Here is an 18277-nt window from a genome sequence, read left to right on the forward strand (position 1 = left end):
CTCGGAGAGCTCCCGTTCCAGATCCCCGGCACCGAGGAGTTCACTTGCAGCGAGGCAGCACAGAATCCGGTTGCCATCCGAGGACCCGGCACCGTGCAGTCCACGACATGGAACCCGGTCGCCGGAGTCCAGCTCGGCACCACGGAGTTAGGGGCGGCGCCTATCTCGGTCTCCGAAGGAATCTGTGGGGCTGCAAGGCAGGCGGCACTGCAAGTCGTCATTACAGAGACGACATTCTGGTACCTCTAGGTCTTCGGAGCGCACCTCCGCTTGTCGGCACCACTCATGGTGATGGAGGCGGTCCTCGTCGTCCTCCAGGTCAGAGGCATTGAGAGGATGGTCCCCAGCACAGAAGGGTACCTGAGACCAAGTACGTGCATGGCACTGCCGGTTCAGTGGCTCGGGGTCTCCCAAGGGAGACAGTCATTGGGAGAGCTGACGCCCCCACAAAGCATCACAGCCTGTGGCGCAGTCAGCCCCGGATTGGTCCCAGGGTCAATGGCCGCAACAATGGCCTTATTGGGCCCCATGGGGTATATAGATGGGGCTGGGGCCCCAGTCAATCCTGTCATCGGGGGTGCAGTCCATGCCTCTGGCACAGGAGAAGGCCCATAGATGCACTCCTCGGATGAGGAGTCAGACCCCATGGAGGGACCTTCAACGGGTGCGACCCTTTGACATGAGGAGGCGCACCCACAGGACACGCCTCAGCAGTCCTCTTCCTCCTCACCAGACAAGGCAGTCTCCCGGGACCACATGGCACCACTGGAGGATTTTAGGGCGCACCAGGAGCTGCTCAAGAGGGTGGCGTCCAACTTGGGGCTGGAGGTGAAAAAGTTAGTGTAGGCCGATGATAGCCTCTTTAATGTGCTGGCGGCAGCTGCCCCAGCCCGAGTGGCCCTACCGGTCCATGAAAGGATCCTCAAAATTGTAAAGGCCCTGTGGCAAACCCCTTCCTTGGTCGCCCCTATGTCAAAGGTGGCCAAGAAAAAGTATTATGTCCTGGCCAAAGGGTTCTAGTATCTGTTCAGTCACCCCGCCCCAGGAACCCTGGTGGTAGATGCGGCCAACCAGCGGGACTTGCACGGTCAGCCAGGGTCCACTCCCAAGAACAAAGACAACAAAAAGTTGGGTTTGTTCGGGAGAAAGGTTTATTCTACGGCAAGCCTCCTGGGTAGATATAATTTTAACTTGTGGGACTCCCTCAGGTGGTTTGCTGAGGCCCTGCCCCAGGCCCAGGCCGCAGACTTTACCACCATCGTGGAGGAAGGAACCACGGTGGCTAGGGCAGCGTTCCAGAAGTCCGGTGACGCTGCTGACTCGGCGGGTAGGCCCATAGCCTCTGCCATCTCCATGAGAAGGTGCTTGTGGCTGCAATCCTCGGGCCTGTCCCAGGAGGTGCAGCAATCGATTCAGAACCTCCCCTTTGATGGGTCGGCCTTATTCTCTGACCAGACCGATGCGAAGTTGCATGGTCTGAAGGACTCCAGGGCCACGATCTGCTCCCTGGGCCTGTACACGCCCTGGTTTTCCAGGCGTCAGTCATGGCCCCAGGCGCAGCAGCAGCCAAGGCCTCTGCCTATGCTCTTTCAGCCCTATAGAAATAGGGACAGGAATAGGGGGTTTAGAAGGAGGAATCAGCCCCCCAGCTCGTCCTCAGCCCCCCAGCAGAGGTCCCCCAGGGGGTCGGGCAACCGGAGGAGACAGTTTTGATGGTGCGCCCGAGGGTGGCGCCCCGACTGCTCTCCTGGATCTGCCCCGCCCCTTCCTAAACAAGTTAAGGCCCTTCTATCCCAAATGGGCAAAGATCACGCCAAACTGCTGGGTCCTTGGGATAGTCTCAGGGGGCTATACCCTACAGTTTACATCTATCCCCCCCCCCCCACAACCCTCCACCTCTGTCCCTCTTCAGGGACCCCTCTCACGAACAACTCCTTGCAAGATGTGGACACCCTCCTCAACATAGGAGTGGTGGAAATGGTCCTTCAAGACAGAAGGGGGACGGGGTTCTATTCGAGGTACTTCCTCATCCCCAAGGCGAAGGGGGGTCTGAGACCCATATTAGACCTGCGTCGTCTAAACAAATATGTCAAATGACTCAGGTTTCACATGGTTTCCCTAGCCTCCATAATCCCTTTTCTGGATCCAGGAGACTGGTATGCCACCCTCAACCTCAAGGACGCATACTTTCACATGTCTATCCTCCCCAGCCACAGGCATTTTCTCCATTTCACGGTGGCTGGCTCCCACTACCAATTTACAGCCCTACCCTTTGGCCTATCTTTGGCTCCAAGGCTGTTCACCAAATGCATGGCGATAGCGGCTGCCCACCTGAGACAAATGGGTGTGCAAATTTTCCTTACCTGGACAATTGGCTGATCAGGGGCAAGTCCAGGTCCCAAGTGCAGGAGAGCATGACCCTCACTTGCTCCACGTGCAGCAGGCTGGGACTGCTCATAAATGAGCAGAAGTCCACACTAACCCCAGTGCAACGTATAGGATTAATTGGGGCCACCCTGGACGCTTCGCAGGCCAGAGCCTTCCTGCTTCAGCCACGTTTCGAGGCGATGGTCTCTATCATCTCCCAGCTACACCGATGCCCCACAACAACAGCCAGGCACTGCCTTCAGCTGTTAGGCCACGTGGCGGCCTGCATGTACGTAGTGAGACTAGCTCGCCTGAGGCTCAGACCTCTTCAGGCGTGGTTGGCCTTGGTATATGTGCCGAACAGACACCCATTGGACCGGGTGGTCACAGTTCCCCGCTAGTCCTAGCCTCCCTAGACTAGTGGCAGACTCCCAGAGCAGTGTTGAAGGGCGTTCCGTTCAGGGAACCAGTCCTGTCGGTCACCCTAATCTCCAATGCCTCGGATGTGGGATGGGGAGCCCACATCAGTGCCAACCTAGGCATTCAGGGGCTTTGGTTGGGGGAGGAGAGGCTCCTGCACATCAACGTGAAGGGAGCTGAGGGCCATTCGCCTAGCGTGCAAGGCATTCTTCCGATTCCTGACAGGCAGAGTGGTGCAGGTGCTGATGGATAACACCGCAGCCATGTTTTACATAAACAGGAAGGGAGGAATATGCTCCTCGGCCCTCTGTGAGGAAGCTACCCATTTGTGGAACTTTGCTGTGAGGCACGATTTCTACTTGACTGCCTCTCACCCCCCGGAGTGAGGAACAAAGAGGTGGATCGCCTCAGCAGGTCATTTCTACCCCGCCACGACTGGTCGTTGCACCCAGAGGTAGTGACTATGATCTTTCAGAAGTGGGATGTTCCCCAACTGGACCTGTTTGCGTCGGCCTGGAACACGAAGTGCCCGAGGTTCTGCTCGCTCCGGGGTCGCGAGACTGGGTCGATTTCCGACGCGTTCCTCATCAACTGGACGGGGACCCTCATGTACACGTTCCAGCCCATTCTGCTCCTGCCCAAGGTCCTGTTGAAAATAAAGAGGGACAGGGCGGACGTTATATTCATCGCTCCGGCCTGGCGGAGACAGCACTGGTTCAGCATGCTTCTGGACCTTTCGATCGCCCCACTGCTGGAGCTCCCGAGGCGGCACAACCTTCCCTCCCAGGACCATGGTTGCCTGTTGCACCTGGACCTGGGCTCCCTGCACCTCACGGCCTGGAGGCTCTGTGGCTGACGGAGGGAGAAAGAGCCTGCTCAATGCAGGTCCAACAAGTCCTGCTTGGCAGCAGGAAGCCTTCCACACAGGTCGTGTATCAGGCTAAGTGGAGGCGGTTTACTTGTTGGGCAGAGTCCCAGGGAATTCCGCCCAGCTTCTCACCTATACAGGCGATCCTGGAATACCTATTGCAGTTAAAGCTCCAGGGTCTGGCGTTGGCCTCGTTGAAGGTTTACCTGGTGGCCATTTCGGCCTTCCATCAGCTGCTAGAGGGGAAATCGGTTCTCCCATCCCATGTCGGTCAAGTTCCTCAAGGGCGTGGAGAGGCTTTATCTGCAGATCCGTGACCCGGTGCCTCCCTGGGATCTCAACCTGATCCTCTCGAGATTCACAGGGCCCCCCTTCGAACCCATGGCTTCATGCCCTCTGCTCATGTTCCGAGATTAGGGCCTTGACCTCGGCGCCCTCTTACACAGTATTCTATAAAAATAAGGTGCAGTTGAGACTGCATACAGCCTTCCTGCCCAAGGTGGTTTCCCAATTTCATTGTAACCAAGGTATTTTTCTCCCCGTGTTTTTTCCCAAACTGCACGGAGGAGGAGAGTAGATGGCATTCAATGGACGTGAGACGAGCCCTGGCCTTCTACATCGAGCATACAAAGCCGTTCCGGAAATCGATGCAGCTCTTCATCACAGTGGCTGACCAGATGAAAGGCTCACCTGTCTCCACCCAGCCAATCTCCTCGAGGATTACATCATGCAACAAGTTCTGCTACGAGCAGGCGAGGGTGCCTCTTCCGGGAACCATCACAGCGCACTCAACCAGAGCTCAAGCCTCGTCTACGGCCTTCCTGGAGAGAGTGCCCCTGCAGGACATCTGCAAAGCTGCCACCTGGTCATCGGTGCATACCGTCTCGCCCCACTATGCCATCGTCCAGCAGGCGAGAGAGGATGCAGGATTCAGCAGAGCGGTGCTGAGGATAGCTCACTGGTAACTCCTACCCACCTCCAAAGGTATTGCTTGTTAGTCACCTATAGAGGAATGGACATGAGCAAGCACTTGAAGAAGAAAACAAGGTGTGGCAGCCGTCAGCTCCCTTCTAGTGGGTCCCATGCTTGTGCTGTCTCTAGTGGGCCAGGCGTGTCCAGTCACCCCGTCTTCCCTAAGGAGGGGGGTAGGGACCCGGGCCCACCCGCTCCTCCAGGTCCCAGCCCAGGGGCCCTAGGAGAGGCAGCTATGTGCTGCTGGCACCGTGTTCTCAGCTGCACTGTCTTCCCCTGGGCTACTTTTCCCCCTCCTTCTGGCTCCTTGAGCCGGATACCTCCGTTTGTCCACAGGCCTCTGCACTCCGTTCTGCTCCTCCACTTTAAGTCAGCTCACCACTCCCCTTCACTTCAATCCGATCCACGTCACAGCACAGCACAGCACACTCCTCCTGCTTGTGCCCTGACTGTTTGGGGCGGAGGGCTTTTATGAGGCTCCTGGCTGGTCCTTCATTGGCCCCAGCTGCCTCTAATTGCCCCCTAATGGCACTTAGTTAATCCGCAGGGAACAGAGCCCTGAGCATTCTTGGGCTCACATACCTCCCTTCCAGCACTCTCCTACTGTCCTCTGCCCTCACTATCTCACAAAGGTTACTTACCAATAACTGATGTTCTTCCAGATGTGTTGCTCATGTCCAGTCCCCAACTCATCCCCCATCCTCGCTGCTGGAGTTTGCAGAAAGAAGGGACTGGGGGCGTAGGGCCGGCAGCGCCTCATATACCGTGGCATGTGCGTGGGGCACCAAGGGGCTCTGGAGCCGGCCCTATGGGATCTGATAAGGGGAAAAAAGTTCTGGGAACCATGCACGGAGGCATTCCTATAGTGGAATGGACATGAGCAACACATCTCAAAGAATATCAGTTACTGGTAAGTAACCTTGTTTTAATCCTGATCTGATTTTTCATCACTTGATTTTAGGGTGACCAGATGTCCCCATTTTATAGGGACAGCCCCAATATTCTGGGCTTTAACTCATATGGGCGCCTATTATCCCCCACCCTGTCCGTATTTTTCACACTTGCTATCTGGTCACCCTACTTGATTTACACACCAAGAAGGTGAATGTCCTGAAGGCTTAAGTATCTGTATACGATATGAGTTTGAGGAACACTGAGAAATATGCTGAATGGTGTGTGTTGATTACTATATAGCAGCAGTGGGTGAAAAGCTTCCAAGTGTAACTAGATGAGGCTGAAAGTTGGAATGGATAATGATGCGTAGATGATTCTTTTCTAGTCAGTGCAGATATCATTAGAAACATCCCTTTTTCCAAAGATTGTAATGATCAGAATGTTTTGCAAATACTGAATGCCTAAGAAAGGACTGTTACATTAGTTTAAACAGTGTGTCCCTTTTAAGTCATTTTTATCTCGCCTACAGAGCCTTTTGGGTTTCAGGAGAGCAAACAGTCTGAGATTTCACTGGAGCAAGAAAATACTTTTTGCATCTTTTATGAAGTCATTTCTTCCAGACAATTTTCACTGCAGCCAGTGGGAATTCCCTCAGTGTAAGAGCTGCATGATTTGGACCTTTGAAGAGGAAGTCGCTTTTGCCGCCGAAGTAATCTACTTGAATTACAGATGTGGCGGTTGAGTTTTAAACTGTGGATGGCTGTGTTCTACACCTTGCTTAGGCAAGGTCACAGCTTGCTCTTTGTGTGGCTGCTGTCAGCTTGAAACGTTGCAGGGCAAAGGCTTGTGTCTGTGTAGTGACGTTTGTTGTGCCAGAGTGATTCAGGAAGCTGTAAGAATCCTAGTGAAACCACTGGCTTGCTTTCCGTTCTGAGCACATCAGACCACGGGGATGATGGTACTTGTGAGTGGTCAGTGAGGTGCAGCATTAAGCTACTTTTTGCACTATTGTGTTAGGTGGTTTTACTATGGGTAGACTGCATCTGTATGATTCAAGTGGGAGACAGATATGCAGCTTGTGAACCAAATGTGCTTGTGAAGTTCCATCCATTTTATTTTTACTTTTATTTCTTTAGATGTACACATTAAGGACACATCCAGAGTTCGACATACCTGTAACAAATATTTGAAACCGCAGCTTGCAGTTGCCCTTCTCTTTAATACTGAGGTGAGACTGGGCCCTGTAGTTGCAGGCCTCACCCTTGTGTTAAAGGTGAGGGCAGCTGCAGACTGCTCCACTTCATGCAAATTGAGTTTGGTCCTGGTGGCAGGTTATCTGTGATGTTGTTTGTTGACCTAAGTTTGAACACCGATGGACTAGCTGAAGCTTTATTCCCTCAGACGATGAGTGAGTTATTTATACTGGTTGATGAAATTGTAGGAATGAATGTGGGGAATCCTGTCACGCGTGCTGAGGAGGAAAACTGAGACAATTCAGAAAAAAAATGCAACTAAGAAAAAATATGGTGTGTGTTTCAGAGGTTCTGTCTCCAGGATGGTTCCAAGTCAGTCACATTGCTCTCAGCCTTAGAGGCATCCAACACATCAGGTTTAATTTAATTTCTGTTTCCATTTCAGAATCTCTTCCACCATCTCACAGATATTCAAGGGAACGGGGTGGTGAAGATCCCTGATGCCAAAGGAGATGATGCCTGGAAGGTGTATTTTGATGAGACAGCTCAAGAGATAGTGGATGAATTTGCAATGCGTTATGGTATAGAAACAATATACCAGGCTATGACGTAAGTGACTCTCCATGTGTTCCTTATACCGAACCCTTGCTGGAGTTAATTTATTTAATCTCAAAGGGAAAAGCTCTAAATATATTGGTTGCTCAATATGTTTAGGATGGCTAGCATGGCCTGCGATTTCCCTTCTTGCTGTGCAGGCTACTACTTTTTATTGGAGAAGGAAGGAGCTGTCATGCTCTGAGCCATTAGCTTTTTCAAAGCCTAGAAATCAGTGGGTAAAGAAGGATCAGGATTGAGGGACTCAGTAAACCTATAGCCAGCTGATAGTCCTGTCCCTTGAATGTCAGGTCTGAGCAGTCATATCCAGTGTTCTTGTGTAAATAAGCATGAACTTGATTCCCAGAGGTAAACCATTGCTGTTGTAAAACTCTGGGTCCTCCATTAATTAACCGCTCAGTTATTTAAAATGTATCATCCTCACCCCCAAACAAAAATGTCTAGTGGAGATGAGGAAGGAAGATATTTGTGACCCAAATTTAACACCCCTGCTCATTCACCATGATCAAAGAGTCGTGTGTCAAGAACCAGAACGATCAGTTTTTAAGTAGGAGGATTTGACAAAGGCGATGAATGACCTGGTTTGCTCTGTTTCAAGCTAGACTAGTGCAATTCTTGGTTTCCTAAGGGCCTTTCCTAAATATTAAAGTCTGACTTGGGTTCCTAATGAACTCTGCTTCTTCTTGCAGACCACCAATTGTATTGCATTTACGTTTTGTTTTCAGTGAAATATTGAATGAGGCAGATTAGCTTGAAGAAACTCACCTTTGAAGTTGAAGTTTCAATCTGGGGCATCCTGAAGCCCTTGAACTGAATGTATTCCATAGATAAATCTCCATGCAGATATTTCCTTTTTCTGCCATTTGAACCAGCATAACCAAGTGGAAAGGAATTACTGAAATTAGAGCTGTACTAGCTCACTCCCAGCTGTTCTTTGCTCATCTATTGTGTTGATGGATTACGATTAGAATTTACGTTTCAACAGTTATGTTACCTGTTTAAGAACAGCTAAAACCCTGACAGCATCTTTCTGCAGGGAAGTGGACTTTTCAGTTTTTCAGAAGAATAAAAGTAGTTTGAGACCATTCTTTCTTCCATAAACATATCTGTGAAAGACACAGGTAGAGAGATACAGGATTATGAGGTCTGTCTATCTAGATTTTTATACAGTAGTATTTGAGTGCCTGAACTACCAGTAGGCTAGCAGAGTACCCTCCATATCTAATTAATGCAGTGATATCCATTTATCTGAAACATTCAGTCTTAAATGTTTTTATGTAAAGCCTTGTCAATTTATTTGGAAGGCAAGTAGCATGGAAGCTAATTACTGTGTGGCCTTAGGTCGGAGGACAGAGATTTTGATCTGTTCTATGTTTAAAAGAATCTCTCTTGAATTTGTAGCAGAAGTGCCAACAAGTTTCTTACACAAGGACACTCTTCTCTCGTGTCATGTCTTGTAATACTAGCCTTTTAAGTGCTGTTTTTCCTTATTTCTACCACCTTTTCCTTGGTTGTTTACTGTGCTCACGCCTCAAGACCAAATGCTGCTGGGATAATTTTAAAATTTCCTGTAGGAGATTTCCTTGCACTTTAATGACAGCAATTAAATGAGAAAATGCAAATGAGACCACATACTTCCTGTAGGCTGACAGGATTAGCCCTAAAGAATCAAAGAAGTGTCTGTACAGCACAAAGATACTGGCATACAGATTCTGCTGCACTCAAGGGAATGTGTTGCAATTCCTCCTGTCACTTACGAAGTTACTGACTATTGGAAGGAGCAGTATGGTTTGCAGGTCTCCTTGCATCAGGCACTGCATCTCAGAGTTACTGTACCCTGGAGCAACGAAATAATCTCAGAATGGGATTTCAACTACAGCCCTCATTGACAGGGTACATGGAGTAGTGTGTTCCCACTGTTAATGGGGTGGAAATAGCTGAAAGAACCACCTCTGTAGCGCAGCTTTTTCCCGAGGGCCAGAAATAGCCTTGTAAACGATAGAGCATCTTTGCGTCTTCTCCACAACTGACCTTGTTTATGCTGTTCCAGGCACTTTGCATGTCTCTCCTCCAAGTACATGTGTCCTGGAGTGCCAGCTGTGATGAGCACCTTACTGGCCAATATCAATGCCTACTACGCGCACACTACTGCATCCACAAACGTATCTGCTTCTGATCGCTTTGCAGCCTCAAACTTTGGGGTATGTTTCAGTGTTAACTGTCCTGCTATGATGATGATAGTTTTACTTGCTTGATTTGCTTATGGCTTTCACTGATGTTTCACTTAGAGTGAATCACTAGTTCTGGTTAAGGAATATTATATCCATGGACAGTGCAGTGGGACTCTTCTGTATGAAAAATTAACACAGTTGTTGTGGTCTTGTTCATACCCATTAGATACTAATCAGTGTAATGCATAGTGGTGCTCTAGTAACGCCAGAGTACAAATGGTATGGAAATGAGCAAACTGTATTGAACACTATGTGGGATACTGTGGATAATATATATCCTGTGATGGTTTCAGAATTTAAATCTTTAGAAGTCTGTCTCCAAATAGCTGCTACACTTATTGCTTGTGTATTTCAAGTTCTACTGCGTTCTGGGCGGGAACTCTATACTTCTTTCTTAAAGCATGGATTGTACTGTCCAGTTCCCATTGCCCTATTATTCAGGGAGTTGTTTTCCCTGTAACATGCAGTAGAGCTTGGGCTTTTTAAGGTTTTGAAAATGGGGTTTGGGACAGCCCAAGCTCTGTTATGGGAGAGAGCATATATGACTGAAGGGAAGATGCCTTCAGTGCAGAACCAGCACCCAGCCAGGGCTTGGGACCCAAGTAAGGCAGAGATTGGAGCGGGGAAAAAAAGTCTAAAATGCATTTTTCAGGCACCGAAACTATTCACAAATTCGAGTCGACCTTGGTAGGTAGATTTGGTCAAAAATCCCTTTTAAAAAATTTAAAAAAATAAAAAAATTATCAATTGATATTTTGTTATGAAAATGTTTCAAATTAAATGAAATTTTGAAAATGTTTCATTTTGGCAAGAAAAAACAAAAGTCTAATTTACAAGAGCTAGCACTTACAGTACTGGTGGCACTCATCTTAGATGTGATCATTATGTATGTGCAACCATGCAGATCAATAGCTCGGAATTCGTACATCGTTTTAAATGAATTTAGTTGTGGTCTTGTATTCTCTCTCTACTTGAATGGTACATAAGTCTCCTTTAAGTGATGAAGGGAATTTTCCTGACCCTTCTAATGTTATACATATAATGTCCATATAGCTTCCTCCTACTCTTCTGTGACCCAGCACTAGTTCTTGGGCAGCATGCTAGTTATTGGGAGTGTTGATTGGATCTAATTTTCTGTGATGGAGTGTGAGGTTATTTACTATTTCTTTTTCTGCCCAACAGAAAGAAAGGTTTGTTAAACTGCTGGACCAGCTGCACAATTCACTCCGTATAGACCTCTCTATGTATAGGGTAAGTGCCTATAAATTGAGCATTTTTAGGCTCTCTTGTGTAGAGTGTGGATATTCTCCAGTACATCTCCCTGTTTTGGGCATTTTTCATTACATACAGAATCAGACACCCACTAATTCTTCAGAAACATAATTCCTTTCCTTTTATTGCATGTTAGCCACCTCAAGCCCTTTGATCAGTGCTTGGAAGTAGTCTGAGGGTTGAGAACTGTGCTTACCTTTGTTGCTCTCCCAACATACTGTCAAAATAAATTGGTCCCTTTTGGTCATTGATCATTGAGTTAAATACCAGCAGTAACCCTGAGCAAGCTGTTTGAAAGACATACCTACAAAATAAGAGCTGCTGTGTGTCACAACCTGGCCTAGTCTCTATTGGAAGTGGACCCAACTAGTGGGTCCCATGTGCTTCCAAGGCAGCTGGGGCTGGCCAGAGGCTGGTCCCTGTTCCCACTATGAGTCTGTAAGGGCACTCCCAGGTTTAGTCCCCTTGTCTGAGCCTTTCCTTGGAACATGAGACTTTCCATGCAGCCACCCCAGACCCTGAACCCAGTCCCTCAGTTGCTGGCTTTGGATTGCTCTTTGATGGCTTCCATAGGATAGTTCCTAAGTGAGGTGTCAGTCCCCTTTCCTTGGCAGAGGAGCCGTCTGGGGTAAAGTAAAATAGACTTGCCGTGCACAAGGGCTACTCATGTTCAGCACAAGCAGAAAATGGCGGTTACAATACAAAATGAAATTCACAATTCAGTGCAGAAATATCCCATTGTGTCATACTCTGCACTTAGCCCGGGAGGGTACTGGGAATGGAATATACACAATTTATTATAACATAATTTGGGATGAATATCCAGTCAGATCATCATTAGTGCTGCATTTCTCACTTCACAATTCAACAAATAGCATAGAGCAGGTCTTTGTGTGTGGTTAATCTGCATTTGTTGCATGTGTGCATGCTGAAAGGGCATCTACAACCAAAGTTGTTTAAAAAAAGACATTTGAAAACGCCTCTCTCTCCACCTCCCAGAAAACCTGTTTTCCAGTAATGTCCTGTGGTGCTTGGGGATTGAATTGTAGTCTGTCTTGTTTGTCTTCTGAGTGGAGAGAAATCTTTTGACTTCCCCCAGCATGCACACAAGACATTCTAATTCTGTTAGAAGTACATCTGGGAACCATATAATTATAAATAGTAGAATGATACTCTTTATGATTGGGGGGAAAAGTTAATTCTTGGATGAGATGTTAGTTCATTCTGCCAAAAATAGTAGTATATTGTGCGAGCTGTGGTGAAATGTAATTAGATCTAATTTGCAATGTCGAGACTTGATTGCATAAATGGGTTCCTAATTGATTTTTCTTACAGAACAGCTGATGTTCTTTCAAGGGTAGCTCTGACACTTAGGTATTTTGGAGCAAGTTATGTTGGCATGTATGCAACGTGCTTGTTTAATACAAGCCAGTTATTACTTGCTGTTTGTCTAACTCTTGCTTACCAGCTTACATAAAGCAGAAGAAAATGAGTCTAGTTTTGAGAAAGCCCTGTTTACAAATGTTTGCCAGATGTTTTGAGCCATGAGTGCCTCTTCAGTTCACAACACTAACCCAGTGATTGTAACTAAATCTTGTCTTGTAGAAGCTTCTGTTACTACTCAGTGCTGTAAAGGGGGTATACAGTGTGAGTTTTCCCCTTCTGGGAGTTATCCAGGTCTCTCCATCCAGAATAGCAGTCTTCTCCCTCACAGCCCTGGTGGTGCCACTTCCCCGTGGCTGGTAGGGGGTCCTGGGCCTGCCTTCTACTCCAGGTTCCAGCTCAGGGACCCTCTAATCAGTGGCCAAGCTCTGCACCATCTTAAACCTTGCTGCGGTTTCCCTAAGCCTTTTCCTGCACCCTCTCTCTTTAGGTTTCCTTCCTTCCCTCTCTAATGTCCAGAGGGTGGCTACATGCTCCCTCACTGCAGCCGTTTTCTACTGCCAACTTCCTGCCTTTATAATCCAGCCTAGTCCTGCCCAGCTGGGCTTCTTATTCATTTAGGGCTGGCTCTCGCTCCACGTGCAGCCAGGCACCCTAATTGGTCACTTATGGCTATAATTAGCCCCTTTATGGCCTGTGTGGGGTGCACACACATCAGGACACCCAGCATTCCGGGATTCAAACACTGCCTCATGCCCCAGATCATTCCTCATCAGTGATAACCTCGTGGTGAAAGAACAGCCTTCAGTGGTGAAAGAACAGGCTCAGGACTACTTAGGAAGGCTGGACATGTACAAGTCCATGGGGCCAGATGCAATGCATCCAAGGGTGCTGAGGGAGTTGGCTGATGTGACTGCAGAGCCATTGGCCATTGTCTATGAAAACTCGTGGCGACTGAGGGAGGTCCCAGATGATTGGGAAAAGGCAAATATAAAGCCCATCTTCAAGAAAGGGAAGAAGGAAGATCTGGGGAACTCTACAGACCAATCAGCCTCACCTCAGTCCCCAGAAAAACCATGGAGCAGGTCCTCAGGGAATCAAATTTGAGGCACTTGGAGGAGAGGAAGGTGTTCAGGAACAGCCAACATGGATTCACCAAGGGCAAGTCATGCCTGACCCACCTGATTGCCTTCTATGATGAGATGACTGGCTCTGTAGCTGTGAGGAAAGAGGTGGACATGATATATCTTGACTTCAGCAAAACTTTTGATACTGTCTCTCACAGAATTCTTGCCACTAAGTTAAAGAGGTATGGGTTGAGTGAATGGACTATAAGATGGATAGAATGCTGGCTAGATCATTGGGCTCACTAGATAGTGATTAACGGTTTGATGTCTAGTTGTCAACCGCTAACAAGCAGAGTGCTCCAGGGATCGGTCCTGGGGCCAGTTTTGTTCAGTTTCTTTGTTAATGATCTGGAGAATGGGGTGGATTGCACCCTCAGCAATTATGCAGATGACACAAAATTGGGGGAGTGGTAGATACGTTGGATAGATACGTTAGGGAGAGGATACAGAGTGACCTAGACAAATTGGATGATTGGAGTAAAAGAAATCTGGTGACGTTCAAAATGGATAAATGCAGAGTCCTGCGCTTAGGATGAAAGAACACCATGCACTGCTACAGACTGGGGAATGACTGGATAAGCAGTTCTGTAGAAAAGGACCTGATGGTTACAGTGGACAAGAAGCTGGATGTGCGTCAACAGTGTACCCTTATTGCCAAGAAGGCTAATAGCATATCGGGCTGCATTAGCAGGAGCATTGCCAGCAGATGGAGGGAAGTGATTATTCCCCTCTATTCGGCATTGGTGAGGCCACATTTGGAGTATTGTATCGAGTTTTGGGGCCCCCACTACAGGAAGGATGTGGACAAATTGAGAAAGTCCAGCGGAGGGCAACGAAAATGATGAGGGGGCTGGAGCACAAGACTTAGGAGGAGAGGCTGAGGGAACTGGGCTTGTTCAGTCTGCAGAAGAGAAGAATGAGGGGGGATTTGATAGCAGCCTTTAACTACCTGAAAGGGGGTTCCAGGGAGGATGGAGCTAGGCTGTTCTCAGTAGTGGCAGATGACAGAACAAGGAGCAATGGTCTCAAGTTGCAGTTGGGGAGGTCTAGGTTGGATATTAGGAAAACATTTTTCACTAGGAGGGTGGTGAAGTACTGGAATGGGTTACCTAGGGAGGTGGTGGAATCTCTATCCTTAAAGATTTTTAGGCCTGGCATAACAACTCCTGGCTGGGATGATTTAGTTGGGGTTAGTGCTGGGGTTGGACTAGGTGACCTCCTGGAGTCCCTTCCAATCCTAATCTTCTATGGTTCTATGGTGCCTCTATTGCCTTGGGGAGGTCCAAGTCCCTTCCAACTGCTCTATCTGCCAGTCTTTCCCTCCTGAAACCCTCGAGGCACATGAGTTCAGATTGCAGTGCTGCTTCATGGAAGAGACATGGCCCCACTTATATACCAGCCTGGGAGAAGCCCTTATGGTTGGCTGACCCCCCTGTACATTTGGAGAAAGAGTTGCAGAGTGTTCCAGCAGGCTCTCTATCCTCCACTGCCAACAGGGCAGGAGTAAGTCATCATCCTCTTCCAAACAGAAGTATGAGAAAAGTCCTCTCATAAGAAAGATAAATTCCCATCACATCCATCATCTAAGAAAGGAACCACCTCCTCTACACACAAGTCCTCTGGGACTTTGCATTACAGTACTGAAGCAATGTTTTCAGAGTACGGCACTGAAATCCCAGCTTTGAAGATCAAGTCTGCTCCAAATCTTCTTGGACTGCTCCGCTGGTACCATCCATGGAATCTCTGAAACATATGCATACATTGCATCCGGCACCGATGGTACCGAGAATTCCAACCAAATTGACTCTAATGGTGCAAAGACCAGCCTTTGTTCCCCCTCTTCAGGGGACAGATTTACCACTCAGCAAGACCTCCTTGTCCTGCAAGATGCTGAATCCCCCAACCTTTTGGCACCATTTTCTCCAAAGCCTTCTTGACCCCATTTTTTCACAAGTGGCTACCTGGCAGTCTTTCTTCCCAGGCCGTCTACCAGTCAGTGTATTGCTAAGTCAACAGTACCACAAGTGCGGGAGTTCTCAAACTGGGGGTCTTGACCCCTCAGGGGGTCTCCAGGTTATTATAGGGGGATCGCGAACTGTTAGCCCCCTTGCATGCTGGGGCTCTGGCTGTCAGAAATGCATGGGGCTGACAGCCGGAGCCCTTCAGAGCTGGGTGGCCGGGTGCCCAGCTACGAAAACAGTGCCACCTCCAACAGCAGCACAGAAGTAAGAGTGACATGGCATGGGGGGTCCTCATTTTTTTTTGGGCGGGAGGGTCGTCACAGCCTGAAATATTTTCAAAGGGGTCCCAGCAAAAAAAGTTTGAGAACCCGTGCACTAGTGTTTATGGACACCCGCTCCCCAATACCATCAATTACCAGAGAGGCGGCCAAGCATCTGAGTCTATTGGCACTGCCCATAGAAAAAAAATCCTACCTTCTCCTTTGATGGCATTGATGTGTGAAAGGGAATCCCATCCCCCACAAAAACGCACCAGCTCAACACTATCAAGAGTCTCATGGGCCCCATAAAAGCCATACAGAATGGATCATCCTCCACATTAACTTTAGTACCCCATGCCTTGGGGTGCACTGCAACCACCGTTTGACCGATCTTATTGGTCCTATGGGGTCCGTATATGCGTCACTCTGAATCATTTGCTGTGGATGGGACTCAAGCATTATTCCCCTCAGATAGAGGAAGCAGATTCTCCTCATGAGATGATAGAGAAGGATCCGGAGCCACCTCCGGAACTTCTGGTTCAGTCAGGATTCTCATTATCGTCCCCAGATGAGGCAGTCACACGCACCTCCTCTTCACCTTCTGCTGATGTCAAGCAATGTGAAGACCAGCTAAAGGAAATTGTGGAAATGTTCCAATCCCTTTGGAAGGAGGTGCAAGAAGCACCCCATGAACTTTTAGATATATCACAGCATGGGACCCAATAAAGTAGCACTGCCTATTAACAAAGTGCTCATGGAACCAGCAAAGGTGGTTCATATCAGCCACATGGGCAGAGAAAAAATTCTCAGTGCCAGCCAAAGGGATGGAATTTTTATTCACTCATCCAATGCCTAACTCACAGGTAGTCCAGGCAGCATCAGAGCAAAGTATACAGCACCAGTTGAAATCTCGTCTTTCCAATAAGGAAGCTAAGTGCTTGGACTGGATAGAAAGATCTTTTCTTCCACCAGCCTACAATTCAGGATAGCAAATGGTCAGTACATCTTTGTGAACTGCAATATATTCACAGACTTTTCAGATAAGCTCCCAAAAGAGCTCAAGGGACAGTTTGAAGTGTTCACTGAGGAAGCGCTGATTGTGAGATTATCACTACAGACTTCTCTCAACACAGCTGAAATGGCCTCCTAGTCAATGGCCACTTCAGTAGTTGTGATGAGAGCATCATGCTTTGGACCTCTCTCAAGAACGCAGATGATCAATCTACTATTGAGGATTTAGCCTTTGAAGGGAGCAATCTTTATAGTGAAAGGACAGACGAGTCCCTTCATTCATTAAAGGATTCTTGGGCAGCTCTCCATTTTCTTGGGATTTTTACACCGGCACCCAAGAGGAAGTTCCATAAGCTACAACCTTCTAAACAAAGAATAACTGCACAGACATTTGTCCATCACAGAACCCCAAGGAAGCATCAGAGGCTACAAAGATTTAGGTAGACTGTTTCCCCTGCTTTGACCTCCCAAACCCAGCACTGAACAAGGAAACAATTTTGACGGGTCTGTCAAGAGCTGTGAACCAGCTCTCCTGCTAAGTTTGCCTTGCCTTACCCCATTTGGGGACATTTAGCCCATTTCTTCAACACCTGGCAAAGCATCACAACCAAGAGAGGGTGCATGTTATCATCCATACAGAATACACAATAGAATTTCTCTTTCTCTCTTTCCCCTCGTTATCCCTCTTCAGGGATCATGGTCATGAAGAGATGTTCTCTTAGGAAATAGACTCCCGTCTGCAACTGGGTGCCATAAAGCCTGTTTCTCCCCAGTACCAAGGAAAAGGGTTCTATTCAAAATATATCCTGGTCCCCCCCCAAAAAGGGGCAGTGGAGACCCGTCTTATATCTGTGGCAACTCAGTGTCTGCATCTGAATGGTAACTTTGTCAGCAGTAATCCTATCATTGAACAAGGGAAACTCATTCACAGTTCTTGACATGAAGGGTGCCTTCTTCCACATAGATATCACCCTGCATATAGGAAATCTCTCAGGTTCACCTTCAATTCGGACCACTACCAGAAAAAGGTTCTTCCCTTTGCACTGATCACAGCCCCTAGGGATTTCACAAAGTGACGGCACTTGTTGCAGTTCACCTCCACTGCAAGGGAATTTTGATTTTTTTTCCCCCCATATCTCCATGGTGTGATCTCTCCAAAGGGTCCAATCAGCAACAGAGGCTCTCCTCAAGCTGCTAGGCATCTCCATAAGTGAAGAGACATTTCTCTTAGTTCCCACACAGTCAATAGAGTTTATTGGCACAACACTAAACTCCATCACAGCAAGAGCACTAGTCATGTAGCTTTGGGCGAGTACATAAACATCAGTTTGGGAATGTCTCACTCTTAGGGGATATGGCTGCCAGCGCTCATGTAACACTGTTCACAAAACTTCCACTTCAAGCCTTCCAAGCCCGGCTCAAGACAACATACCTACCAAAAAGAGAGAGCATAGAAGAACGAGTATCCATTCCTCAGAGTCCAAGTTCACTAAGCTGATGGGAAAGCCACTACCATGTGTGTATGGGAGTCCCTTTCATTCCACTTCCTCCAGAGAAGGTACTAACTTCAGATGCCTCCCTGTTGGGCCGGGGCGCTCACCTGGACAAATATACAGCACAGGCTGCATGGACTCTTTGGGAGTCCAAGATACTTATTAATGTTCTGGGACTATCAGCTATCTGCAGATCTTGTGAAAGTTTCC

General features: G+C 48.0%; 1 protein-coding gene across 4 annotated transcripts in view; it reads left to right on the forward strand.

Annotated features, from left to right (window-relative positions):
* The window catches only part of UNC13B (unc-13 homolog B), a 410138-nt gene that overhangs the window by 303804 nt on the left and 88057 nt on the right, over positions 1–18277 (forward strand). For all 4 annotated transcript variants that reach the window (XM_067543563.1, XM_067543564.1, XM_067543562.1 and 1 more), the window contains 3 exons: positions 7160–7323; positions 9380–9530; positions 10743–10811. In XM_067543563.1, coding sequence (XP_067399664.1) covers positions 7160–7323; positions 9380–9530; positions 10743–10811 — 384 coding nt within the window. The remainder of the gene's footprint in view (positions 1–7159; positions 7324–9379; positions 9531–10742; positions 10812–18277) is intronic.

This window comes from Emydura macquarii, unplaced genomic scaffold, assembly GCF_026122565.2.
Source record: "Emydura macquarii macquarii isolate MOO-44397 ecotype Brisbane River unplaced genomic scaffold, CSIRO-AGI_Emac_v2 contig_915, whole genome shotgun sequence".
NCBI lineage: Eukaryota > Metazoa > Chordata > Testudines > Chelidae > Emydura > Emydura macquarii.